At 43.2% G+C, this 27,710-nt stretch overlaps 1 protein-coding gene across 1 annotated transcript; it reads left to right on the plus strand.

Annotated features, from left to right (window-relative positions):
* Positions 1-606: 606 nt before the first annotated feature.
* HECA (hdc homolog, cell cycle regulator) lies at positions 607-23,819 on the plus strand. The gene is made up of 4 exons (XM_054162660.1): positions 607-1,049; positions 15,848-16,888; positions 20,208-20,362; positions 23,055-23,819. The coding sequence occupies exons 1-4, from the start codon at positions 821-823 to the stop codon at positions 23,217-23,219; spliced, it is 1,590 nt and encodes a 529-aa protein (XP_054018635.1). The 5' UTR covers positions 607-820; the 3' UTR covers positions 23,220-23,819.
* Positions 23,820-27,710: the final 3,891 nt, after the last annotated feature.

A 27,710-nucleotide genomic window follows, 5' to 3' on the forward strand; every position in this document is an offset into this window, starting at 1 on the left:
CTCACATCCTAAACGTTCACCCTAACTACGCAGCACCAGGAGCTACCCACACCAGGAAATACCCGAGATGAAAAACTTCCAGTCAGGGCTCTGATGTTGTGAGGCTTTTTGCTCCCTAACACGCTCCCTCTAAACACCAGACCGCATTATTTTGACTCCTTCTTTCCCGCTCTCTGGACGCTCAGGCTGCCAAGACGGGACAGCGGCTATCCGGGCTCCGGAGAGAAGTGCGCACGGGAACCCTCGGCACCCGCTGAACCCCCAGCTGCCCTTGCTCGTCCCTACACTCCACCGCTCGCCGCCCTATCCCCCGGTCTCGGTACAGCCCACGGCATCAGCTTCCCGGCGCGGCCGACCCTCCGCCTCTGCAGGGGCTAGCTCTGGCTCCTGCGCCAGCTCTTGGCGGCGGGGCGCGCTCTGCCCCCTCCCGGGAAGGGCCGTCGCCTTCCCGTTCTCATACTACCGGCAACAGCCCCTCACCCTGCGCTGTCGGGAGCGGAGCGTTCCCCCTCCCGATAAGCCCCTTCCGCTCCTCCTTCCTGGCTCAGCCCCAGCCCCCCCCCCGCCAACGCACTCCGCTTCCCGTTGCCGCTAGTGCCCGCGCCTGCTCCGGGAGGAAGCGGGGCGGCGGCGGCCGGCGGAGCGCGACACGCCTCTCGCCCTCCCCGTCCCGGCCCCCCGGGTCCCACCGCCCACCGCGGGCGCGGCGCAGCGCAGCGCAGAGCGGTCGCTGTGGCCCTGCCATGAGCCGGAGGTAGCGGCGGCGGCGCCTTTCGCAGCCGCCGCCGCCCGCCCCGCTGCGGCGGCGGCTGGGCCCGCGATGCCGAACCAGAAGGGCGGCAAGGGCAAGAAGAACAAGCGCGCCAACAGCAGCGGCGACGAGCAGGAGAACGGGGCGGCGTCGGGCACCGGAGCCGGGGCGGCCGCGGGCGGCGGCACTGCGGCTGGCGGCGGAGCTGGAGCGGCGGCGGCTGGTGGCGGCGGGGCGGGCGGCGGAGCGGGCGGCGCGGCGGCTGCGGGCGGCGCGGCACCCGGAGACATCAAGAACGGTGAGCGGCGGGCCGAGCCCCGCGGCCTCCGGCTGCCCGCCGTGGCGCAGGCAGCGGCTGAGGGCCGTGTGGGCGGCGTGGGGGGAGCCTGGTGGGGCGAGGGAACTCCCGAGGAGAGGGGATGTGCGGGCGTGAGGATGGGGGCGACGGCGAGGCTGGGAGTAGAGGGTGGCGGGCGCCGTCCGAGGCCCTGCGCGACTGCTCCTGCCGCTGGGATCTCTCCGAAACGCGCGGCAGGGCTGCTCGCCAGGGTGTCCCCGCCCGGTGACCTGCCGGAGGGCGGGGGCCTCCGCGGCGGCAGTGCTGAAAGCGGCGCGGGCTGCCTGAGCCTGCTTGCTCCGCAGCGCCCGTCCGCCGTATCTGCAGGCAGGCGTGGGGGTGTCCTCCGGCCGGGAGCTCGGTCAGCGGGACTGAGCATCCCCGGCAGGCGGGAGGTGCAGCCCCTGCCAGCTCCGGCCGCGTCGCGGCTTATTCAGTGCTTGTTTTTAAAATCCCGACTTTATTTCAGCACAATTAAAAATGGAGTCCTACTTTTAGGTCCTGTTTATTTGCCGGTTTACAGCAGTTTGGTTTGTCAGGGTAATATATCCAGTTTTCATCAACCATTTTATGCTGTCATCGGATGGGTGGTTGGATTGTTATTTTTGTGGTTGGAGCAGTTTTGGTGAGGTGTTTCCTTGCAGAAACTTATATTGCTTTCCACCTTTGGAGACAGTCCTGCTGCAGAACGGTATTTCAGGTTAAAACTCAAGGTAGGCTAGGATTTTATCACTTTTGGCTAAGCCAACACCCCCTACCCCCTCACGCTCCCCGCCTTAGTTGTGCCTTATTGGATTTGTGAACTACAGTGGATTTGCAAACTACTCTCTACTTTTTTCCTTTCCCAAGCTGGGCTTAAGCTTTTTTGTCTTAAATGCTTTGGAAAAGTGGACATATAGCTACAACTGGTTTCATACTTTGTAGTGGTAGTTTTGCCTGGCTACTGTTAGCCAAGCATCCTATTTCAGTTTTCAAGATGCCCCCATTCCTGGAAACTTTTCCTTAGAAATATTAGCAGTTAATTACAAATTACTTTAACTTACAAGGGTTTTGCTAGACTGTAATTGTAAGAATACTATTTAGTCCAGAGAATCATAGGGAATGTTTAGAATTTCCTTTTTTGATTTTGTTTGGTTTTGGGTTTTCTTACTATTGTGCTAAGTGAGAATACAAGGGGGAACAAAACCAAAGCAACAACAGAAAAACAACAGCAAAATATCTAGAAAGGTTAGCAGGGTTTAGAGAATTTCTAGAGCTTTTTTTTTTTAACGACTTCAGTCTGGTGATTTAACATGTGCAACATCTGCTTTGAAGGTGGTGTTTCATACATGCCACTGTTGGCTTTTATTTGATTTTTGAGGTGGGGAGACAGTATTTCCGAACTCTACACTGAAGCGGAAGTGAAAGCACAGACGGATTTCTAGTGTAATTATTTAGCACTAAGATATTGAAGTGTTGTTTCTTGTGTAACTGCCCCTGAGGGTGATGTCAGTGAACCCTGGTAGTGGTACAGCTTGCTAGATGGATGGGTTGTCACTCTTCTTCATCTGTAAGACTGTGTGTCCCAGGTACATTACATATCCTTCCTCTGTGCTTGACAGCTTCCTCAGAAGTTGAGGCTGCCTTTCTGAGAGCTAACCTTACATGTTCCTTTAATCTCTTTCTCCCTGCTTCTGTATGACTTCAGTGGTCAGAAGTATCCTTGACACTTTTGTTGAATACCCCTCCCTCCCCTTTTTCTTCCCCCTCACAAAAGAGGTACAAGACTGGCTTTGGAATTTGCTGTAAGGGCCTGGTCAGCGCACCTGATCTTTGGCTTGACAGGATCATTACATCTAGTCATAACTTTCAAGTCAGATAATCATAAAGGCTGGAGGTGTAGATGTGGTTGCTAGCTACTGCCCATCAGATAATCCTGTGCTGGAAGTTTCATGAATTGTATTGTCACTGATAAGTCCAAAGCATTCAACAGTTTTGGTTCAGGAGATGAAAGGGGAAACTGCTCCTGTTATGCTACAGAGCTGGGAATCCGGTTCTCATGTGCACGGAAAAGATTAGATGATGATAACGGGTTCCCCCAAGTCTTCCAAACTGATGAGTCTGAAATGAAGCTACGCAGTATAACCAGGGCCCTGGAGGCGAGTACCTTATTGCTAGGCTCAAGATGTTTGTAAAAGGCTGTGCACACAGTTACTTGATCACTGAGCAGTTTATGGAGGACACAGCTGCTGCAGGGAGTTATGAGGCTAATAGAGTTCTGCTGTACAGAGTCAACTCTTGATTATGCATGGGAGACAATCTGAGTTGTGGATTAAATGTGCTGGGTTCAGGGAAGCTTTTCACTGTACTGCTTTTGGACTGGGCAGCTGCATGCTGTGACTTGGGCTTCACAACCTGTGGGTCCGTCATCCCTGGGCTTGCTCTTCTCTCCTGCATCATCACCATATGCTGGACTAGAGGACCTTTAAAGATCCCATTCAACCCAAAGCATTCTGTGATTCTGTGTTTTTCTAGAATAATTTGCATGTGTTTAGTATTGCCACTCTCCTACTCTATGCTGGAAAAGCAGTAGATGATCATTAGAACGTAACCTGTTTTCTGTCATTAACATGACAAGAGAGAAATATGCAGAGATGAAAGCAGCAGATGTAACAATTGCAAAATTAAGATTGTCTATGCAAACCTTGGCTTTGCATCCTGTCAGTATGACAGTCTAATTATACAGTCCTATCAGGACCCTCTTCAGGGAAGGCTTCATGATTCAGATAATTTTTTTAAGACATCACAGTTCATTATGTGGTCCTCATATTACTTGTGCCCCCCATCCATGTGTCATAATGAAACAGAATTTTTAATTTCCTCGGCCTCTCTGTGCAGCTCTGTCTGCCAGTGTCACAGAACTGCTATTAGAGCATCCCCTTTACGGTGGAAAGTTGTTCCCTTTTACATTTCGACAAATTTAGCTTCAGTCCCTGCACAATTTTTGCTCAAAGTGTCAGTCAGCTTTTGGCATGAAGATCAAGGATCATAGACTGATTTTTTTTTTCCCCTGCCCCAAAAGGGCATCTGCTTATACTTGGATAGTATTTTAAATTTTATATGTTTAGAGCTTGAGCTGTGATCAAAGGGTCCTAGACTTCCACGTGAGGATCAGGAAGGTGGAGAGCATAACCACTGACCAGATATGATGGCTTTTGTCCATCTTGTACTGTAACTTTTCAGCAGGTGCTGGGATGATGCCTATGAGGATAATTCACGTTCTATAGCTGTGCTCTCCTTTCATATCTCTAATAGTATATCATAGTATCAGTCAGGGTTGGAAGGGACTGCAAGGATCATCTAGTTCCAACCCCCCCTGCCATAGGCAGGGACACCCCACAGTAGATCAGGCTGGCCAGAGCCTCATCCAGCCTGGTCTTAAACACCTCCAGGGACGGGGCCTCAGCCACCTCCCTGGACAACCATTCCAGGGCTTCACCACTCTCATGGTGAAGAACTTACTCCTCACATCCAGCCTGAATCTCCCCACCTCCAGCTTCATTCCATTCCCCCTAGTCCTATCACTACCTGATATCCTGAGAAGTCCCTCCCCAGCCTTCTTGTAGGCCCCCTTCAGATACTGGATGGCTTTTGTCCATCTTGTACTGTAACTTATCAGCAGGTGTTGGGATGATGCCTATGAGGATAATTCACATTCTATAGTTGTGCTCTCCTTTCATATCTCTTGTATCAGACCAAGCAGGAATTCTGTGTATGAGAGAGAAATTTTTCTTGACCAAAGTGCATCCGTGCACTGAATGAGGGGCAGGTTGTATGTGTGTGCAGACGGGTTAATTTAGCAGTATTGCAGTGCACAGAGAGACTGAAATGCAATGTCACAGAAAGACTCATTTCTTAGATTCCCTGCCTTCAGAATGGTTGAATAAAATTCCTGATACTTTAAATTTTTTCTAGCTACTTTTCTTGGTTACTTTTTCTTAATCAAACTGGAAAATCACCATGTAAAATTATACCATCAGCTCTGTGAGATTCTACGCTTACCGCACTGACTCCAGCCTTGGCTACTACCGCTGTTCACAGTGGCAATAATTAGTTACCTTTATTGCAGATATAAACAAGTGTGAGAGGACAAGACATACTGTGGATAACTTGCCCTGAATGGCAGAAGAGGAAAGTCCACAGGGTTTACTTCAGATCTGAAGGCTCTGAGTGTCACACTCCTTCTCTGTTTCAGCCTTGCTGAGCCTGGGCACTTTTACATTCTCAGCTCCAGCTGGTTTATCCCTTTATCATATAAACTTCTCCCTCTGGTCTCCACATACAGTTGTTTCTGACTCTAAAATTCTTTCTTCCATCTATTTTCCTTGCCTGATTAAAATTTTTGGTCTCATTGTCCAGTAGACCCAAGTCGTCTTCTGCTCTTGATGTTCACTGTCTTAGCACCTCACTGTTTCATGCCCATATCCTTATCACTATAGTCTCTCAGCATTGGTGCTATGAGAAGATGAAGAAGCTGGCTCTCTGCATCTGTGCTTTTCTTCTTTAGCCTGAAGTTCATTATAGTCAACTAAATTAATCTTAAGAATATATGGCTTAACTGTGTCTAAATCATTGTTTTACAGTGTGTTTGCCAGCTGTTTTAAGACCATACTTTTTGCCCTCTGGCACAGGTGATCCCTTAAACTGCAGAAGTAATATAGCTAGTGAGTTGGTGGGTTGTCAGGTGAAGGTGCCAGAGGTCAGACTTGCACAGGATCCCCAGGCACTGGAGTTGTTCAGGGGAAAACAGGCTGTGGGGGAGCTGGTGGAAGTGGTTGTTTAAGGTCTCACTGGAGTGTGGCTTCCCAGGGTGAGAGTTCCTGTCACAGCAGCTGAGGGGTTGTGTGAGCAGCTGGCCAAGCTCTGAACTTGTCTGTAGTTTAAAAAGGCCAGCTGTGATTTTGCACTTTCTTCACCTGAGTTTCACAGATTTGTAGGACTGATTGACTTTCAAATAAAAATGCTAATGTAGGACAAATGTATGTGGAAGAAAATCAGTCATCACAGCAGTGACTAACATACTGAAAGCTGTGACTGGCCAACAACTAAGATTAAATAAAAAGATGCTATATTCTTGAGGTGGGAGAGTTAAAGAGGCCCAAACACATTGGCAGTGCAGTATGTAATTTAAAAATGTGGTTTTAGAGCATGAATTTGCTATAATGTTAATGTATAGATGAATATTTGCTGTCAAATGTTCCCTGTTGCATATAGCATACAGTTCCAGTTTGGCACTCCAGTGATATTCAGTATTGGCACCTTCTTATTACTTAGTCTAAGGGATTCCCACTGAGATCAGTGAGACCACCTGGTAAATTAAGTCTCTATTCTATACCTATTAGTTTTCTGAATTAAACCAATTTTGCTTTGTAATTCCATTGAGTTCTTCTGACTGCAGAAATCAATTAAATGCAAATTTCACTGTCTTTATCAATGCAAATCAAGTTCTAAAGGACTTTAATGTTAGTTTTAGGATTTTTTAAAACTATGCAATTACTTGCTTTTGTAGCAAGTGCAATTCATGCTCTGCAGATCTTTGCAAATGGAATCATGTCTACAGTATTACTGAATAAAATAAATATGATCTTTTCATGCAAGGAAGTACACACCCATCTGTTTTTTTTTAACAACTATTTGCTATCAGAATGGTCATTGGTGCCCTGACACCATTCTGTGTTCACATCATTAGTCATTTGCTCAAGTGTAGTGCTTGCATGAGTAAAGATTAGGCTTGATGTTTGTTAGATTTCATACGAGGAAATAAGATTTTTGAACTGGTTGCTCCACTTTGTCTGTACTCATCTCCTATCTTCCTCCCTGTGATCTTAACAAGTTGTGACAAAACAATTTCTAGTCCTTGGAGACGTTTGTAAGCTTTCCTCAGCCTCACTTACAGCCTTGCATATTGAGACATCCTTTGATATTAAAGTACTGTGATGACTGGCAGACATCTGTCCTTCTCTGCTTTTCTTCCTGCAGTGTATGTAAGGGGAAGTAAATAGAGGTAAACTTTGCATCTGGCTCAGAGTAAAATCCTCCATTTAATCTGCAAGGTGTCAGAATTACAGCAGAATTAGTAGGGCATGGGCTTTCTTTAAACAGTTTTGGTAGGAATTAAAATAATTTTAGAGAGGGTTTTTGAAGGAGTAATCTGGTTACTGGAGTAGCTAATTCTGTTTTGAAAGCTTGTGGGATTTTGAGTGGAGCACTGGCATTTCCAGGTAGCCTTTGGTGACATTTACCTTGAGAGTATTCACTTCAGCCTTTACCTTTCTCTTTGTCTCTCCTACAGTGGTAGAATCTATCAGTCCTACTTCCAGGGTTTGAGGGGGCTATTGCTGTTCCTGTCTTGAATGCCTGTTGGGATAGGAGGTAGCTTCAAGCAGCTATTGAGTGTACCTTGCAGTCCCTATCAACACTTCTGTGCTACTGATACCCATTTTGGGAGCAATGTACAGTCAAGGTCTCTGCACAGATGCCAGAGATGGCACATGGGCAGGGCTGGCAGCCAGCACAGTGTCTTGAGAGAGATGTCTATTGGAACTGACAGTTCCACACTTGGGAACTGCTTTGTTGCAGTGATGCTAGGTACTGCAGCTAGGGTGACTGCATCTCCTGTTTCTCACTGAGTTTCTACCAGCTGCTTTAGCCTTTAGCATAGGAAGTAAAATACTATCATGCTGAAACTTGGGAAGCACAGAGTAAAGACATGAACATCCCTAGCCTTGAAACTAGAAGAGGTGGTGATGCCACCTGATTCAACCTTTTAGCTTTTTTCTTCTCCCCTCACCTCTGCTCTCTGGTGGCTACCTGGCTCTGAATATGGGCATGTGCAGCCTACAGTGTTTGTTTATGTCTGTGCTTGATATTAGGGCATCTGCTGCTTGTCACTGTTAGCTCTTTATTCCCACCATGAGTTAGAATCTGCCACTGAAAACTGGCTAGAGCAGGTGTATTAGTGTTTGCTTGAGTTATTAGGATGTTTATTTCATGTGGCTTCAGGGTTAGGTTTCTGTAGAATTTCAAGTTTTTAATAGCTATTGGAAGGCTACAGTTGAAATGCTTTTCTGTGAGGGTGATTCTTGTGTGGACAGAGCAGCAGCCAGTGTTCAAAATAACATTAATCCCCACCAGGCTTGAAACAGTCACTAATTTCTTCATTCACCATGATAGAGATCACCAGAAAAAACGACCTTATGCCAAGGAGTGTGAGTCTTTCTGGCCTGGACACAACTGCTTGTGCCACAGCAGACCAATTGTCGCCTGACCTGGTTAAGCCAACTCAGAATTCACAGGAGAGTATCAGGAGTGCATTGGCATTAGCTGTCCTGGTGCAGATACAGATAGAGGCTCAGACCTGTTCTCTTTTGTATTGTGAACTGGTGATGTTTGCAGTTGGATTGAGGGTATTGCAGCACAAGCTGGGGCAAGATTGTATGCAAAGGAGGTCTGTACATCCTAAGCAAAAGCCAGAGCTGGTGATTGAATTGTTCTCTGTGTTTGGATGGCAGGTGTTAAATGGAAAGTTGACTTAAGTTGGCTGGATGATAACTGTCCAGACTATGGTGACTTCTACAAGACCATGTGAATTCTTAAGATGGGCTTCAGCAGTACAGGCAGTTGGTCCAGCTTGGTGTGCAGATGGCTGTGTAAGTGAACTGCAGAACCATGCACATGTAAGTGTGTGTCCTCCTTAGTTCATACAGTTTTGCTCTTGACTTTCTGACTGACTTTAGTTGGGTTATAGCTGAGCTTAGGAGTGGGTGGTTGAATAAGAGATGCAGATAGTTGACTTTGTACCATATGCTAATTGCTGATTTCATAAATGGGCAATAGCTCTGACTATGCTGCAAGTTAGAAGGTGTTAACATGGTAGGTATGAGTTAAGCCTTCATGATTTCCATGATTTCCCACTGCTGTGTAGTTGCTGGGCTTTTCTTGGTTTTGTTTGTCTTTTATGAAGATACTCCCTTTGAGGCCAAGCATGGAGTAAGCATGACTGAAGTGCACAGACACAGTTCTAGCATCTGAGCCCTTCAGGAGTCCTGTTGCCTGAATTCTGAGGTGGATTAAGGTTTAGCTGCTCCAAGTTACTGAAATCTTTCCTACAGAAAGGTGATCACTTCATGTGACTAGCTGCCTAATAGAATTAGTAGTGTCTTGTACATGGGGCTGCTTATGGCTTTGTTCTCATTAAGTCCATTCTGAGCATAAGTATTGACTGAAGCTGCTTAGTTCTTGGGCATAGGGATGGAGCTCCAGATAGACATGTGTGAGTGTGTAGAGCTTAACACATGGAAAGCTATCAGCCAGACTCCCATTGCAATGAGGCATTGACTGGAATCAGTGACCCTCAGAGGATGCTTCGGGTGGGTCTGTCTCGGGTGTCACATCAGCCTGAGCCCGGTCTATTTCTCTTTGGAGATGAAATGCCAATGCTGACTTCCCTTTCCAAGAGCTAAGGAGGAGTCTCATGACACCTAAGAAAGCCTGTGCTTTAGGCAGCTTACTGGGTACTGCTGTCTTGTTTTTTTCTCTTCCTTCCTGCAGAATGACTGGAAACTTTCATCTTGATCAGTCTGCAAAGATTTCTTAAGACGTTTTGGAGAGACATCAGTCGTCATTGGTGTGATCAATATAAGCCATGAGCTGAGCTGTTTTGACATTGTCGGCAGTTATGTTGTTGCTGCACTGAAGATCCAAACTTGCCTTTTGGATCCACTTGTGAAGTATTTCTTCCCATTCTATTCTTCCTGCTGTATTCAGGCTTTTAGGAAGGTGACTCATCATTTCTGTATTGCTATAATATTTGTGTTGGTTAACCAGTTATGTGTACAGCAATATTTGTCACATCACAGAATCACAGAATTTTAGGGGCTGGAAGGGACCTTGAAAGATCATCTCGTCCAACCCCATGCCAGAGCAGGATCACCTAGACCAGATTACACAGGAATGCATCCCGGCAAGTTTTGAATATCTCCAGAGAGAGATACACCACAACCTCCCTGGGTAGCCTGTTCCAGTGTTCTGTCACCCTCACTGTGAAAAAATTTCTCCTCATATTTACATGAAACTTCCTGTGCCTCAGCTTCCACCCATTGCCCCTTGTCCTGTCATTGGGCATCACTGAGAAGAGCTTGTCTCCATCTTCTTGGGACTCACCCTTTACATATTTATAAACATGGATGAGGTCACCTCTCAGTCTCCTCTTCTCTAAGCTCAAAAGCCCCAGTTCCCTCAGTCTCTCCTTGTATGGAATATGTTCCATTCCCCTAATCATCCTTGTGGCTCTGCACTGGACTCTGTCAAGTAGCTCACTGTCTTTCTTGAGCTGGCAGTCTTTTGAATATTAGGTTATATTCTGGGTTCACCAACACTGGACAAGTTTTTATGTTCAATCTCTTTTTTTGTTGTTTTGTGGCTTATTTTCTACAGCTGCATTACAGTATTAGCACAATAATACTGTATAACTTCAGTTAAAATGAAACTATGCTGATGGCAAAGGAAATCCAGAAGATTCATGCAGATGGTGAGTAGAGAGTAGCCTTCCACAGAAATGACTCAGCTCTGCTTTGAGCTGCCAGAGTGAACAATTCCTAGCTGTGCAGGGTTGTGAAGAGAGTACTGTTCATGTGAAAGTGGTAGTAGAGGTTAAAGTACTTGATTTGCAAAGCATGTGTCCCACAGGTACCCTTCTGGCTTTGCTGATGTCTTTGGCATAGTTGATGAGATGCTAGAGTAATGGTAGTCTGAAAGGAAGCCATAATAAATGTCTTGCAGCTGGTCCAGTGCCAAGACCTTACCTTTTTCTTTGTTTTTTTTGATAACTTCTTTTTCCAGATCCATAACAACCTACTGTTGGCCTGACAGTTGTTTGAAGATGACAGCAGCGGCTGTCTCTTCTCACAGCCATTGCACTTCTTCCTCCTCTGCCCCCAGCCTCACATGTTTAACACCCCCTTAAGCTAGACCAGTGATCACACATCTATGTGGTGAGCTGAAACCTACGCTGACAAGTACAGGAAATAATTATCTCTTTCTGTCCACTGACTGAAAAACTCTGGTGCTTAACACAATGGATAATGTGGGAATGTGGTGGGGGAAGAGCAAATTTTGCTTTAGGCATCCGCTTTGAGTACTTGGAACAAATGAGAACAGTCACGAAATTGAAGCCATGGAGTCATTGCATTTGGCTTGCTGGGTGCATCTTTGGTTTTATGATGGGTGTGTAAACAGAAGTAAACAACATTCTCCTCCATTTACTTCACCGGAGGAAAGTTCCTCAGGCATCTGTTGTTCTCCTGCCTTCATTTGGGTTATAAAACGGGAAGGGTGGTCTTCACATACCCTCTTTCTTTGTAATTAAAAGGTAGAAACTGATGAATGTGTTGGGGAGGTTTGTTGAAGGAGATTTATCTCAACTGCCTGTTTCTGTTCCTGGCTCTTACTCATGTTTATAAACCTGAACAGAAAAACTGAGAAAAAACAAAACATCCAAACCAGCTTGCTTGCAGTCATCTGTGATGTTCTCATTTCTGAAAGAAAAGTTAATTTTATGGTCCTTCTGTCAAACAGAAACCATAACCTTGTTTCAACCAGGGAGCTGTCTTTGCCCAGATTTATGTTTGTTTGGGATATTGTGTGTTATTTCTGGTTTAGAAGACATTTGCATGCCGCCCCTTGCAACTGTTTTCACAATTACTGACCAAGCTCACTGCCATGGAGTATGATAAAGCCTTTATTTTTAATGTGGAGACATAAATTCATGAAAGAAGCAGCACGCAATTGTAGTTGCAACTTGGCAGTCTGTCTGTTACAGCCGTGCATCTGTGTCTGTTGAAGCTGTTCTGCTGCCCAGAACTTCATGCTGTCTTGTTTAGTTCTCTCAGGCTGTGTGAAACCATCTAGAAACAGGGAGGAGGTAAAAAGGAGATATTTTTATGACCGTTTAGGCATTCTTTCAGAACAGCCTTCTGGGAGAATGGATACTGCTCTAAAACCTGGTCAGCTTTCATTTTTCTTGAAGTTCTGTTTCATAACTTTGGAAACCAGAAATCTGTTGAGCTATTAGTCACTTGAAGTAAGTTGTATTTAAGTAACAAACAAGCTTGGGGCTGCAGGTGTGGATGGCCAATTTGGCCATGTGAATTTCTATTTAATCCCCTTTATTGCCTTTCGTGACAGTAATCATCCTGTTACCAGAAAACATTAAGACAATGATTCTGGCTCTGACTTTTTGAAGAATAATCTCAAAATGTATTTCCAGTTAATGCAAAGTAGAAGGGCTTGATAAGAAGAATTTAGAACGTTTTGTAGTGCTTCGTCTCATTTATAACTTTCAAGGGTTGGGAAGAACTCTTCACGTTTGCTGATGTGGCTACCCTACTAAGTGATGTGAATGTTGGCTCTTTTGCTTCTAAAGCATACCTGTTGCTGTGAGCTGGGAACACTGCACCAACAAATTGCCTTGTTTTCTATTTCTCATTTATTCTTTATGTAGGAACATGTGGCATTATATTTGGCAGGAGACATGGACGGAGAGAAGTCTGCAAGGGATATTCAGTCCTGAACAGTCTTGTTTTGTACAGATAGACCCACTGGAATTTGAACTATTAGGCAGAACAAAATGTTGGCATGAGGTTTTACATATGTTTTTTGGGTAGTAGAGTTTTCTACTTTCTTAAATATGAGGATAGTGCACCTTCTACTGAAGTAACTTTCATTAGCCATGTTAGGCTCTTCAGTTTCTGTTGTGGAAATACTGCACTATTTTTATCAGGGTCATAACTTAAATCTTTTTCTTGCTCATGGTCAGACAGTGTGGGAAGTTCCTCAGGTAATCTGGCATCTGTATGTTCTCAGTGAGAAGCTGGAAAAGGTCTCATTCTACAGCCCTGACCAACCAGGAAAAGGGGAAAAAAAATCTGCTGGAAGTCATCTTTACAGTAGCCTCTAGACATGAGCCTCCAAGACATGAACACAATCAAATAATTGTGGATGTGTTTGGTGGAATACACAGGCTGTGGGTTTTTTTCTGTATTTCAACCACTTGCTTCATTAATTTAATTTTTGTCCACATAAAGTTTCTCAGAGGGGTAGAGATGATATGTTTTCCAAGGAAACACTTCTCTTTTTCAGCCAGTTAACTATGCCAATATGCATGAACAAGTGTTAAGTCTTTATTCTAAAGTGGAGCTCTCTAGACTCTGTATAGCAATTTTCTCAGTTGTCAGCTATAATTACACCTGCTACTGTTAGAACATTTACACTCCAAAACACAAGGGGAGCATAAGTGGATTTTTGGCATGTTCTTTCTTCCTGCCTCCTGGTAGTGGTGGAAAGGAATATGTACCAAAAAGGGTGAATACAGGAAATGCGTAAGTGAGAACTGTTCATGTTGGTACTTCTTGTATCTTGCTGCACATCTGACTTCTGATAATTTGCCTGTAAAGGTTTCGGTTTAACTGGCTTCTCTGAGATGAATTGCATAATGATACTTTAATTGCAGACTATACTTTCAGACCTTAAGTATGATGAAAGAATGACAACAAAGAAAAACTTTGCAGAGGTGCTTGGTGTGGCGTACTGTGACTTGAAGTCTGGGAGTCTGGGTGGGGGAACTCTCTGAAGTGGTGAAACAACAGGTTTTGTTTCAGAGCAGGTAAATTACCATTCATTTTTGCCCTTGACTCAATTATACACAACCAAAAAAAAAGGAGGAAAATGAGTCATTAGTAGCTAATAAAATATATGCTTCTGAAAGACTTCTCAAAACCTGCATGTTCTTGGTGGGATTTTGAGAGACCTGAGACAACTAGGAAGAATATAGGTCACATGTATAGAAGGAACTTTCAAAGAGGCCCTAGGGAAAGCTTCTCATCTTTGTTCTGGTAATTTGTTTTAATGACTGAACAAGTCCATATTTTGAAATTAAATAGGCTTTTTCTGCTTTAAGAGAATGTTTTGGGGAATGTGCTTTGCTTGCAGTTTATAGGGTAGTCCCTGAAGGAAAAGTACTGCAGAAAACTCTCTGCAACTGTGCAGCTTCTGGCATTAGAAACAGAGGCAGAAAAGTGAGATGAAGGCTGTGGCATCTTCCAGGCATTGGCTCAGGAAAATTTTCTCATGATGTCAGTGCCTGTCTCTTCTGGGTAAATAAGTCTTAAGAGCTGCCATAATTTTGAATTTACTGAAGGTAAATATATCTTTTTTTAATGCTTCTGGTTTGTGTATTGCTGCAACAGGACAAATGATAATAGGTTGTGTGTTTATTACTGAGAGTCTGAGTAAAAGTAAGTGTAATGATGTAAAACCTATCATCTCACTACAAATTGTTTAGTAGTATTTGTGCTAGCAGTGACCAGGGTAGGACTGAAAGCAGTGCCAGCAGAGTGGTGTTTTTTCCCTACTTGTCAGGTAGAAATTTGGAGTCCTAAGGAAGAAAACCTAGATCATAGCAGCCTGTCCCCACAAGCCTCGATGTACCTCTTTTGCCAGTCCTGAAGCTGTGGTGGAGACCAGGAAACTGCAGGGAACCATTTGCACTGTTTTGCACAGGATGAGGTAGGACTTAAACACTGAAGACCCTGAAGAAGCCTGCTAGTATTGGAATACAGCAATAGAGAGTTTAAAAGGCAGTCTGCCAGTCCTGTTGGATCAGTAATTTTTAGTGAAGTGGAGGAAGTAGGAAGTCAGAAATACAGAGGAGAAATATTTGTAGTACTTGAGTAAGCATTTAGAACCTTATAATTAGAAACTCTTAAGAACCAATAGAAACTCCAACTGAAAATTTCCTGTCCTTTCTGTTCCTCCTGGCGGCAGTTGAGTGGCCAGAAATGGGAGTTGTGTGTAGTCCAAGGTACTTCAGTGAGGGAAGGGAAAATACTGTTGGTCCATAAATGCAGAACATTTTTTTTCTAGAGCATTTTTGTTTAGAAGCTGACAGAGTTGCAGGGAGAGAATTGAAGTAAACTGTTCTTTGCTCAAGGATCTAGCAAAGGCTGCTACTTTGCTGATAAAAGACCATGTGGCATTTCTAGTTTTTTTTTTTAACTGTCTGTTTTGCAGAACTATTTGGTTTGTGAAATTGAGTTATCAGGAGGTCAGTGATGATGGTGTAGTCTGTATTTGCCTGAGCACTGTAACAAAGGCCCTCCTTTCTGTACTAGGAACATAAGCTGTTTGTCTTGCTTTTCAAAGTCTTTACTTCCTGCTTCTCTCCCTAGCTGTTGTCTCTTGCTCAGTCCCAAAGAAAAGATCAATTCCTGCTTCTCCCTGTGATTGCTAAGCCAGGCTGTATTGCCTACTTGTTTTTCAAACAAACATCTTTTTGTGTTCTCCCTATGTTGCCTCTCAGGCTTCAAAGCAACCCTCCAGAAACATCCACAGAGCTTTCCCCTGACTTCTTAAGGCCTTGCAACGGTATCTGCAAACCCTTGAGGAGGTCTAATGTTTCTGAGGTGCTTTGATTTGGAGTACTAAATAAAGTGCAGTGTCATTTTGTTTCTTTGTTCCTTCATTTCTGTATCTCCTTTCACATACTTAACTTTTTTTTTTTGGCAAAGATTGCTTTTTGCTCTGATCAAGCGCTAGTGCTTGTGGGCCCTGCGATAATACAGATCATGAGTAAGAGCTCACATGCATACTTGGCACGGTGTTTAAAGAAGTATTGCAGTAAGTGGGCCATGAAGTTATTAATGCATCTGTTTTACCTTCCACAGAAGCCCCTTGTGCTACTCCACTGATCTGTAGCTTTGGAAGGCCGGTGGACCTGGAAAAGGATGACTACCAGAAAGTTATATGCAACAATGAGCATTGCCCATACAGCACTTGGATGCACCTTCAGTGCTTCTATGAATGGGAAAGCAGCATTCTTGTCCAGTTCAATTGCATTGGCAGAGCCAGGAGCTGGAACGAAAAGCAGTGTCGTCAGAATATGTGGACAAAGAAAGGCTATGACCTGGCTTTTCGCTTTTGCTCCTGTCGGTGTGGGCAGGGTCACTTGAAGAAGGACACAGACTGGTACCAGGTGAAGCGAATGCAGGATGATAAGAAGAAAAAATCAGTGTTGGAGAAAAGTACAGGAAGGTCGATGGCAGAGTCATCAGAAGAGGCCAAAAAGGGCAGGCCAGCCAACAAGCCACAGAAAAGCTTAAGTAATGACCTCCAGCGAAGACACTCGATGGACAGGCAGAACTCCCAGGAGAAGGGTGTCATGGGTGGCAGCTATGCGGTTCGTTCGCCTTGTGTCTCTCCTGGCCAGTCCCCACCCACTGGCTACTCTATTCTTGCCCCCACGCATTTCAGCGGCCCTCGTTCCTCGCGGTACTTGGGAGAGTTTTTGAAGAACGCCATTCACCTGGAGCCCCAGAAGAAGAACATGGCTGGTGGAGGCGTGTTCAGGAATGCGCACTTTGATTACGGAGCAGCTGGCTTGCAGGCACATAGATCAGGACACTTTGATGCCCCTGTGCAGTTTTTGAGGAGGCTCGACCTGTCTGAGCTGCTTACCCACATCCCCAGGCATAAATTGAATACTTTCCATGTGCGGATGGAAGACGATGCCCAGGTGGGCCAAGGGGAGGACCTTCGGAAGTTCATCCTTGCTGCTCTTAGTGCCAGCCACAGGAACGTTGTAAACTGTGCGCTATGCCACAGGGCGCTGCCAGTGTTTGAACAGTTTCCGCTGGTGGATGGGACCCTGTTCCTTAGCCCATCGAGACACGATGAGATTGAATATGATGTTCCCTGTCACCTTCAAGGTACAGGTTGTCTGTCAGTCATGCTAGGTCTCATAAATGATGGATCTGCCTTCTGTGCCCTGTCCCCCTCATTATAGATTTTTCATCCCGATTCTGCATTTTTAAGCAGTTCTGTAAAGCTTGGAGTCGCATCCAAATCATGTGAATCAGATTGAAACACTTAGAAGGAATTACAAAAAGCAAATGCCATGTAGACAGATTCATGCCTTGTGTTTGGGTTTGCAACTAAGAAATTTCTCCTCTGGTTTCTAGGTAGGCCATGGGAAGATTTTCCAGCCAATCTGTTTGGCAGTGTGTGCATGCTGTTGTGAGCTTTACTCCAAGATACATGCATCAACCTTTTAAACGTTTATATTTAAGCATGCTGTGCTGCAGCATGGCTGAAAGTTACATTTGTACCACCGGTGAGGTAGTATGCCTCTCATCTGCTTTTGGATTAGAGAACATCCATTTTGGTTGATAGCAAAATACATTTATTTGCCCTTTTTTAAATATAAAAAAGTCTGTAATCTGGCCTGTGTTAGCACCAGCCTGGAGGAGTTCAGCGTAGTAAAAGCAGGCTTTTAATGTAGTAGGTTGAATCAGCAATGATCCAGTGAAAATTTTAGGCTTATTTCCAAACTCTCACCTGTTTGGACTGCATCCTTGTTATGTTCCAGCTCTGAGCTGTGTTGAGACCAAGGCATGTGTTAATCTTGTCCGTCTAGAGAAGCAAATTGATGTGGATTAGGATGAGCTTCAGCTTCTGAAAGCTATGCCCCAAACTACACAATCAGGGTGGTACACAGTAAAATGTGGCTGTCCTGCAGCCTGCTGTCAGCCAGCATGGCTAAAACAAGTCTGAGTAGTTTAGTTTTCCAAAAATACGTTGAAAGGTATTTTGGAGAGGTGCTAACAGGAGGTATTTTAACATTTTAGTTTCTCTCCTTTAAATAAAATTTGCTATATCTCATGCAGGGCCTTAATGTGCGTCATGTAACATTCCTTTGCTCAACAGACTCTCTATGGTATTATTTTTTTCTTCTCTTAGATCACTGTGCACTAAGTCGCTGAACTGCATTCATGCTAACATTATTGTTTCCATCTTGCCTAATGTGCTTTAAGGAGAAAAAGTAATAGGCAGATATGCAAGCTAAAAAAGCTCCAGGATAAGCTCCAGGATAAACAGAATACACGTATGTGAGATAAGAATGCTGACTCGCTTTCGTGGGGAGGCCTGCACAATGTGCTTCTGTGATGTTATCAGTACTAATACCTGCTTTAGTAGTAATGAGACTCATCAGTTGTTAAGATTTGCTGCTAAGAATGAAACTCTGTGAAATTTTAATTTTTTTTTTTTTTTAATTTACTGCTTCTTACCTATTACAAAGTACAGTTGAAACATTTGCTCCAGCAAGATGCCGTCAATAATTAATTGTTAACATTTTTACCTCCCTGTCCTGGGTAAAATGTTTTACCACCAGGAGTACTCTTTGAAATGAAATTGAGCTTGCAAGGTGCTGTTCCAGGTTGTTACTTTCTCTTAAGTACAGAAAACAATTGCTTTTATTTCAGGCATATTTGAGATACCAGGTGCCTCATTTTTCTGCATCATATGGATCCTGAAAATTAAGCGGTGGGAGAGGCAGGTGGTGGAGTCACCGTCCCTGGAGGTGTTCAAGAGGGGGATTGGACGTGGCAATTGGTGCCATGGTTTAGTAGTCAAGTCCAACCTGTCACCCAAGACCTCATGATCTCTGAGGTCTTTTCCAACCTTATTGATTCTGTGATTTTAATGTGCAGGAACAGTGCAGAACTTCAGACAGGGAAAAGTTATTCTATCTTCCTGCACAACAGAAAACTTCTGTGCATGGAATTATTTGAACTTCTCCAATCTCAGGTGTTCAGTTTAGTAACACTGTTTATTATATTTGCTCTTTAGTCTCATCACATCACATTTTCTAGAGCTGAACATGCCAAGGTGGAATAACTCTAATTTTACCAGCTCATGCTAGCAGGTTTATGTTGCATATATATGTGTGTGTGTGTATATATATATCTATGTCTATATCTATATATAGCTATATATATTTATTTCTTTTAAGAAGAATCATGTTTTTCTTCTGATTTTTCTAAAATAGTTGGCTTTAAAACTAAAACAAATTTAAACCCAAAACATGAGCTTTGAAAGTGGCTGGTATGGACTAAACCTAAATGGTTGATATTTTACTCTCTTTTATCTAGAAGATACACAGGGTGTGCGTGTTCATTAAATTACAGGTTGTGATGTGTTCAGTGCTGAAGAGCAGAAATTGCAGTCCAACATAAACACATACTACATGCAGTCCTGGTTTGTAGCTGATCTGTAACTGCACTACACCTCAGCTTTGTCTTAGGAAGCAGTGCAAAATATAATATATTACAGAATTGGTACTATTATCAGCCCAGTTCTGATAACCAACTATTAAACTACAAATAAATTCAGTGGCTACAAATTGGGCATAATCTAGATGCCATATTTTTGTCATTTGTGTGGGTCTTGTTGTGTTGTGTGAAATTTGCATCTTGAATGATGCATTGGTGAGTTTAGTCACATTTATGTAGAGGAGATATTTCATTTTCAAGTCTGAACCGCTTGATTTTTATGGAAGTCAGTTCGACACAGGTTTGGAGAATCATTGTGCATACAGATCGTAAGGTCACGGTAGGGCTTGATGGATTCATAGTTCTGAATGGCACGTTAAAGTCTGGGTATGTGTAATATATAATGTTTTAAAATGTACTTACTGTTAATCAACAGTCAGGAAAAAGTACATGCAAGAAAATCGCTCTTCTGACTGCTGCTTTTTTCCATGAGGAATGTAAGGTCCCTAGTTTCCTCTTTGCTGGAAGATTTTGTCAAGTTGTTAAATGAATCTGTACCCAGCTTGCTAATCAGCCTCAACACTTTTCCACTTCTTCTGGCAAATGGGGATGAAGTTAGAGCACAGTCTTGGTTTTGGAAATGGTGCAGCTGATCATATGGCTTAACCTGATGTCTGTTCATGGAGCTTCAGTAACTCCTTTTATAAAATATTTTGCTAAGATCTACCAGCAAATGGAGGAAGTGAGCGTGGGCAGGGTGATAACTGATTCCTGAGTTTTGTATCCATGGAAAATAGCCTCAGCCAAGCCCTATATACTTCCCACAGAGAAACGTTTTTTACTTCATCATTATCTTATTTTATTTTATTTTTAATTAAAAAATATTTATATCACTAAAGGTCAGATCACACTTTGCTGGAAATGCATTTTAATCTTCTGTTCTAGTCTGCTTAAGAAGTGTCTTTCCTGTCCACAGGAAGGCTTATGCACCTCTATGCTGTTTGTGTAGACTGCTTAGAAGGGGTTCACAAAATTATCTGCATTAAGTGCAAGTCCCGATGGGATGGAAGCTGGCATCAGCTGGGAACTATGTATACCTACGATATTCTGGCAGCATCTCCCTGTTGTCAGGTTAGTACCACACATAAATAAGGCTCAGATGGTGAAATTGCAACTGGTGATAAATAAAGCTGAGGTTTGTGTGTCTCTTCTGCTTCCCTTGTTCTATCCTTTTTTTTTCAGCCTGTACCTCTGAGTGCAATACAAGATATTCCCTCTCCCTTTCTCTTAACTTAGGAGGCACAACAGCATTTAGCTAGGCAAAAGCAGTGCAGTGGTTAGTGGTTAATGCTACCTTTTCTTTAATAAGGCCCCTTTTAATACATTCACAAATCTGATGCTTAGGATGGTCACTAGCAAGAATATTTGACATCATCATATATAGTTCAAGTAGGAGTTTAATAACAGTTGCATGTTTTGAGCAGATGTTTCATATGTTCACATTTCTTTTAGTTGCTTGAATTATGTTTTATCTTAATTGCATCAAAAACTCCAAGGGAATGGAATGGTCTAAAGTGTCCATGTGCTTGGAGATTACCCAGTGCTCCTTAGTCTTTGCTGTGACTGTGGTGATGGTAATCCACCACAGCCTGAAGCAGCTTAATTTTCATTAAACATTCACCTAATCTATATTTTGGGTGAGAAAGACCCAAGGTCTGGGGGTTACTCCATCATTGGCACGTGCCTGAGGCAGCAGGATAATCAGTATCCAAAAGAATTGTCCGTGTGATGGGCATAATACTTTTTTGTGCAGGTAGGGGTAGACAGCCATGGAAAAAGCATTTGTCTAGGAATAGCTCAGGAATGGCTCAGTCTTCTACCTGGGATGCTTTGGACTGGGTCATTACCATCAGGCACCCAGGTGTCATTACTGGGTTAGGACAGGAGCCTCGCAGAGATGAACGCATTCAAAGTATGATCAGGTTGTGGTAATGTGTGTGCTTAGAAGCAATCTAAACCACAGCTTTGTCAATATGCAAAATGCTATTTTGTTTTGAATGTAACATATTTACCCAAACCTATTGCTTACAAGACCAGTGATGTTGCTGCTACTGGTTAGAATTACATTGATAAAAATTATAACTAAAGACAGATATTGCTTCCAAATTTGGTTTGCCTCTTGAGCTCGTAATTATTTCTTTTTAATAGGAACGTCTAAAGATAAAACATTGATGCTGACTAGCTAGATCTGCACAATCCATCAAATTTAAATCTGAATTGCTTCTGTTGAAGGTACAAGGCAAGAATTAAGGTCTCATTATAGAAAAGCCTTAATTACATGATTAATGGACAGTGTGACAGTACATGGTAACTAATAGAAATGACGATGAAATCATTAGCTGCAGTGACTGGGACTGCCAGATAGCACACATTATTGTTTCACCATGGTTGTTACAGATGGTTCCCTGCATACAGAGGAATGACATTTAAATATGGTATATAATTTAACTCCAAATTGCCTTGCTAATTTTATTTTGAGTAATTTCAGACATTATTTCAAAATACTTAATTACACATCACAGATGTGGATGGAGGATAATGAACTGCAGCCATTGACAGGCTGCTACCACCTGGCTGATGTGCTGGACATGAAGCAAGGGGGAAAGCACATCAGTTAAAATCATACAAACCTGTACCCTACTAGAACTGTATTTCTTAGAATTTCTGCTTTCCAAGCAGAGCAGTTGGCTATGGAGTTGGTGCTTTGTTTCTTTTTAAGTGTGGGCTCAAAAATAATAGTAGTTGAATAATCTCTTCCCCAGGAAAGTTGCTTAAATCAAGATTGCCATAGAAAATATTGTTTCACTCTTTTTGGCCAGGAGCTGCTGTGAGGTTAAGCTATGGCACAGCACAAGCCCATGACGCTCATTTTCCACCTGTACTCTTGAACTCCTTTACAGTTTCAAATTATTTCTCTAGAGTATTTCAAAGAGTCTGCTGAGCTTTCACACCCCCTGTTGATTTCTTTACATCAGATAGGTTGGGTTTGTCAGCTAGATTTCTTCTGAAGACTTCCTTCATTTTTGTTACTGCTGAACATTAACAGCTCAATCTGTCCTCACCCTTGACCTTTAATTATTTCTCATATCCACCCTGTTTATGTTGGTCCTTTCTCAGTTGGATTTGGTAGAATAGTTTGTGTGCTTGAAGTGCTGTCTAGTTTGTATAAATTGATACGTATTATAAATGTGTAAATAGATACTTAAAGTGATACAATAGCCTGCCATGCTGATAAAGCAGATGAATTTATACATTTAAGCCAAAAGATTAAAATGCTGGTAGATTTCAGACAGATCATGTTCCAATAGCAGCCTGAACGGTTGAATGGCATGGCACAAGTGTGAAATTCTCGCTTCACTTTGTGGCTTCATTAATGATTCGTTGACACAGCACTTCTTGTGTTGGGGATTGAGGAGCTGATTCAGAGATTAAGCCACACAAAACAATGATGTGCATATATAAACTTTGTTGGTTCTCTACCCCTCATCAGTCAGAGTGGGAGGTAGCTTGCTCTCCAGAATTCGGTGGTGGTGGTTCATGTGGACAAACATCGTGTACGTCTGTTAGCTGCTGGTCCAGATAGGGAATATCCTTACCAGCAGATGCCATTACTGCCAGTTTCCTGTCTTACCCTTTCTCCTGGTAGGGTGCGCAGGGCCCGGGGCTGCATGGGAGGCCTTCTTGGTTGGGGGTGAGGAGTGGAGGCGAGTTTTGTTATGTCAAAAGGGTTTTTTTGTTTGTTTCTCTGTGTGTTTTTTTGCAGGCTCGACTGAACTGTAAGCACTGTGGGAAGCCAGTAATAGATGTACGGATTGGCATGCAGTATTTCTCCGAATACAGCAACGTCCAGCAGTGTCCTCACTGTGGAAATTTAGACTACCACTTCGTGAAGCCATTTTCTTCATTTAAAGTTTTGGAGGCTTATTGACGAAAGCTTTGCTTTAGTAATAGCTATTTTATGGGTATTTCAACTTTATTACATATCTTTTTATAGGATTCATTCTGTGATGAAATTTAATTTCTTTTCTAACTGAAAGAGCAGCTTCTTTGTCTGTGTACATATTAATATGTATATATACACATGTTGTTAAAACCAGAATCGTCCTGACAAGATCTCTGTGAAGGTTGGAGGCAAGCCAATTTAATGGCCTTTGAATATATCCCCAGTGTGGGGTAAGAAGTCCAGCTAAAAATGACTTCATTTTATTTTTTTGTAGAATTCTAATTCACTTTATAGAAAGGGTGTGGGGAGTCACACAGCACAAAGAAATACAGCCACTTAAAAAGTGGATAGTTGTGTAGAGCTCTTCTCCCTTTAGCTTGGGGGAAATGGGAAATCCTTGGAAAGAAACCACCCTGTTGAATTCATTCAGCCCTTTGTATCGGTTCCCATGGGCACAGGAGCTGGCCCTGTGCTGCCAGTTGCCTCAGGAGGCTTGCTTTCAGATTTCCCAAGATGGGGTAAACTAAGATGTTGTGACAAGTGAATGTAAATGTATGCCAGAAAATGCAGTCTTCAATTTTTATTTTTTTTTTCTGGGGGGGGGGGGGAGGGATAATGTCTTCCTGCTGTATGTATTTGGTGTGTGTTGTCCTCACTGATGGATCGTGTGGCAATAGTGCTGCTTCCATTGGGGCTGTAATGTGCCCAGCCACATCATCTGTTCATACCAAAACAATGCAGAGATCTTAAAATGCTCTGTTTAAAGGTGTTTCTTCACAAGCATTTTAAGGAAGGGAGAGGTTGAGCTGAACGGGGTTGTGTTTGTATGCTGAGGCTGAGCCTTAGGCTTTGCTGCCTGGTGTGGACTAGTGTGACTGAAGTGGAAGGAAGACCATGAAGTGGGATCTGGGCTGTCAGACCTGTAAGAACTGAGAGATACTGAGTAGGAAACACGGCATTGCTTTTTAAAACAGTTGCTTTGAAAATTGCATTAAGTCCAAGATCTAAAAACTTGGGAGACTTCTAAAGAAAGCAAACTCTGTGTATTTACTTTCTACATGCCTCTGTGCTGTACATAATTAGACTGTGCATCAGGCAGTGAATTTATATCAGGGCTTGGTCCTGCAGGCTCTGCAGTTCTTGTTTCATTGTTCCCATTTCTCCTTCACATAGCCCAAATGTTTAAAATAGGTCATTAATCTTTTGTTTGATTTCTTAAGCCAGTTGAGATTTTGGGAAGGTTTGTTACTTTGGCTTTTCTCCATAGTGTATTTATGGAGTGTTTGTCCTTTCAGGAGATGTGGGGTTTGTTTCTGTTTACAAGGTGGGATTATTTTTTGTTTCTTCTCAAGGGTTTTTTTGGTTTTCCAAATTAAGAGTCTTTTCAAAAGAGTTAGTCATGATCTTGAAAATGGCCCTGATACTCTGCCACCCTGGGAAAGAAAGCAAAAAAAAGAAGCCAAAAAAAGTGTTTTATATTCTGGCTTGAGAATGATTCTTTCTCCTAAGTTAAGAAATTAATGTGCACATAAAACTCAAACTGAATACCCGTAGTTTTTGTGTGCTTAAAAATGCCAAGTTCACAGTTTTATTTCCTGGCTGTTGTCACTGCAGAATTAGCTCCTTTTAACATTAGCCATTCTTTGAGTAATACTGAAGCTACACAGGGGGCTTGCATTGGCACAGATGACTTACTGCTAACTCAAATAGTAAGGTCCTTAGATGCAAGCCAGCTCACATCAATGATTTTCTCATCTGGACTATCTGTCTTGTGCAGTTACACTGGTGAGTTGCTGCTGATCTGAACAGTGTTAGCAAGCTGTGGTAGCCTTCATTACTGGCATTCCCTTCCTTCTGTCCTGGCTCCTGAGCTTGGTTTTGGGTCTGAAGCACATCCCTGGGGTTCCTGTATTAGTGACAATTTGGGGAAAAGGAGATTTACAGGAAAGGCTCTGAGAGACTTTTGACACTGTCCTGGTGTGTTTACCACAAAGCAAGCTACACCAAGCCCAGCTGCAGTGGGACTCGCAACAAGTTGCTTTGCTTGTTTGGCTAAAGTTTATTCTTCATTACCTTTCTTTTTTTCTTTTTCTTTTTTTTTTTTTTTTCTTATGCTCTTTGTTCCTTTTGATCTGGCCTGTGGTCAGATAAAATTGTGCCTGAAATATATTTTGTAACCGAGAATACAATCCTCTGGATTCGGAGGTCCATTCTACTCAAGTTCTTAAGTGCATGATACTCCTTATGATAGTAATAGGAGTTGCATGTGCAAATGCTTTTCTTTCCAGGAGTTAACTCTTGTTTTCCACAGGAGAGGCTTGCATTAAGATAGCCTTCCTATTTTGAATGTGTACAAAAAGAATTCAGCTATTGGTAGGATGTTTAGAAGTAAATTTTGGTAACACAATGAATATCTTTTACATGCTGCTGTTTAATTTGACAGCTGCCAAGGTGAAATCCTTGTTCTATCTAATGTTGCAGAGGCATTAAAACTACAGTGTTCGATAGCCAGCCCATAGGCTATCCTGTAGTCTGATTGCATTAACATGTCTGGTAGTGAGCAGTGTATTCATAATGAAATTAATTGGGGAAATAGGGAATATTCCTACAAGGGGAACATCTAACCCAATTTATATTTTTTTTTTCCCCCATGTACCCTTCATTTTGCTGTACCAGATAACTGAGGACAAACATGTTGTAAGGCCACTGGTGAGGAAACCCCTCAGAAACACACTTGTCCATAAAGATTTCTTGTTGAGACATTCTTGGGTTGCACTTTTGCAGATGGAAGAATATGTACATAGCAAATGAATGTTGATGAAATTAAAATAATTGGTTATGATATCATTTACGTGTGCTGTTAGAGAATATTTTGTTGTGACTTCTCTGTATTAAAAAAAAAGAAATAAAGAAAATAAATACCTGACAGCTAACAGTGTAGATTCTTTCTCCCTCCTTCCCCTGCCTGGTTTCTTACACCAGATCTTTGTAGAGAGACTTTAGTTGCCGTAAGTATTAAAGGGTGCAGTGAAAGCAAGTTTTCAGTGTCAATTAAAATGAAACTTTGGTGTAGTCATTTTGAAGACTGCTGTACTGAAAGGGGGTGTGGGTGTGACGTGTCCCCTTGCAAACCAGGAGTCCTGTTCACTCTGTTGACATTGGAGATGCCCCTGCTGCAGCAAAGTGTGTCCTGTGGGAGCAGTTTCACAGGTTGGAAGGGACCTCTAGAGATCATGGAGTCCGACCACCCTGCCAAAAGCACGGTCACTTAGGGTAGTCCACACAGGAATACATTCAGGCAGGTTTTGAAAGTCTCCAGAGAAGGAGACTCCACAACCACCCTTGGCAGCCTGTTCCAGTGCTCCATCACCCTCACTGTAAAGAAGTTGCTCCTCTTGTTGAGGTGAAAGTTTGTGTGCATTGTTCCTTGTCTCTGCTGTGCATCACTGAAAAGAGATTGGCCCCACCCACTTGACACCCACCCCTCAGATACAGCCATTGATCAGATCTCCTCTCAGTCTTCTCAAGACTAAACAGCCCCAGGTTTCTCAGTCTCTATTCATAGGGGAGGTGCTCAAGTCACCTAATCATCCTTGTGGCTCTGCTTTGGACTCTTTCCAGCAGTTGTCTCTCTTGAATTGGGGCGACCCAAACTGGACACAATACTTCAGGTATGGTCTCATCAGGGAGGAGTAGAGGGGGAGAAGAACCTCTCTAAAACTGCTGGACTCACTTTTCTTGATGCATCCCATGATCCCATTGACCCTCTTGGCCACACGGGCACATTGCTGTCCCATGGAGAACTGTCTGTCCACTAGGACTCCAAGGTCTTTCTCCATGGAGCTGCTGTCCAGCAGAGCAGCCCCTAACCTGTACTGGAGCATGCTGTTACTCCTCCCTGGGTGTGGGATCCTGCATTTGTTCTTACTGAAGTTCATGAGGTTAGCCTTCACCCAGACAGAGAGTGCCTCAATGCTGCACTGCCAGGGGCCAGTGTGGACAATCCTTCACTTCTGCTTGAATCTTTTAATCAAAGTATGCCCTCTGGTGCCTGAGTAGTATCAGAAGGGCTTCTATAAGGGATGACACAATACAGTAGCACTAGGCATGAGTCTCCCATGTTACAACTGAACACTTTATTTCTGAAACCCCGTTTCAAAGGAGGGAGTCTCAAATCCTTGCTTCTTGTGTCATGTTTTCAGCAGACCAATGATCTAATGATGCATTGTAGCAAACCATTCTCCTTGTGCTTACAGCATGATTTTCTCAGCCTTTGTTGCCACAGAGAAGTTCAGGAAGGATGTGAACGATCAAGGCAATCCAAATGTAAAAAAAGTAAAGCAATCTGCCATGGCTCAAGGGAGCTGTGGTGTGATTGGGAGATTGGAAACACTCTCTAAAGAGCCAGCCAGGTTTAATTTTGGAAGCAGATAACTCTGACTGGCTTGGATAACTTAAAGCTGAAAAGCTGTATGT

The sequence above is a fragment of the Dryobates pubescens genome, chromosome 6, assembly GCF_014839835.1.
Source record: "Dryobates pubescens isolate bDryPub1 chromosome 6, bDryPub1.pri, whole genome shotgun sequence".
Lineage (NCBI taxonomy): Eukaryota > Metazoa > Chordata > Aves > Piciformes > Picidae > Dryobates > Dryobates pubescens.

What these genes read in the sequence shown, in the direction of transcription:
- HECA (XM_054162660.1), top strand. Translation starts at nt 821, where the DNA reads ATGCCGAACCAGAAGGGCGGCAAGGGCAAGAAGAACAAGCGCGCCAAC. An exon ending in TGTTCCCTGTCACCTTCAAG is followed by an intron (nt 16,889 to 20,207) that starts GTACAGGTTGTC and finishes TCCTGTCCACAG; the next exon opens with GAAGGCTTATGCACCTCTAT. An exon ending in CAGCATCTCCCTGTTGTCAG is followed by an intron (nt 20,363 to 23,054) that starts GTTAGTACCACA and finishes GTTTTTTTGCAG; the next exon opens with GCTCGACTGAACTGTAAGCA.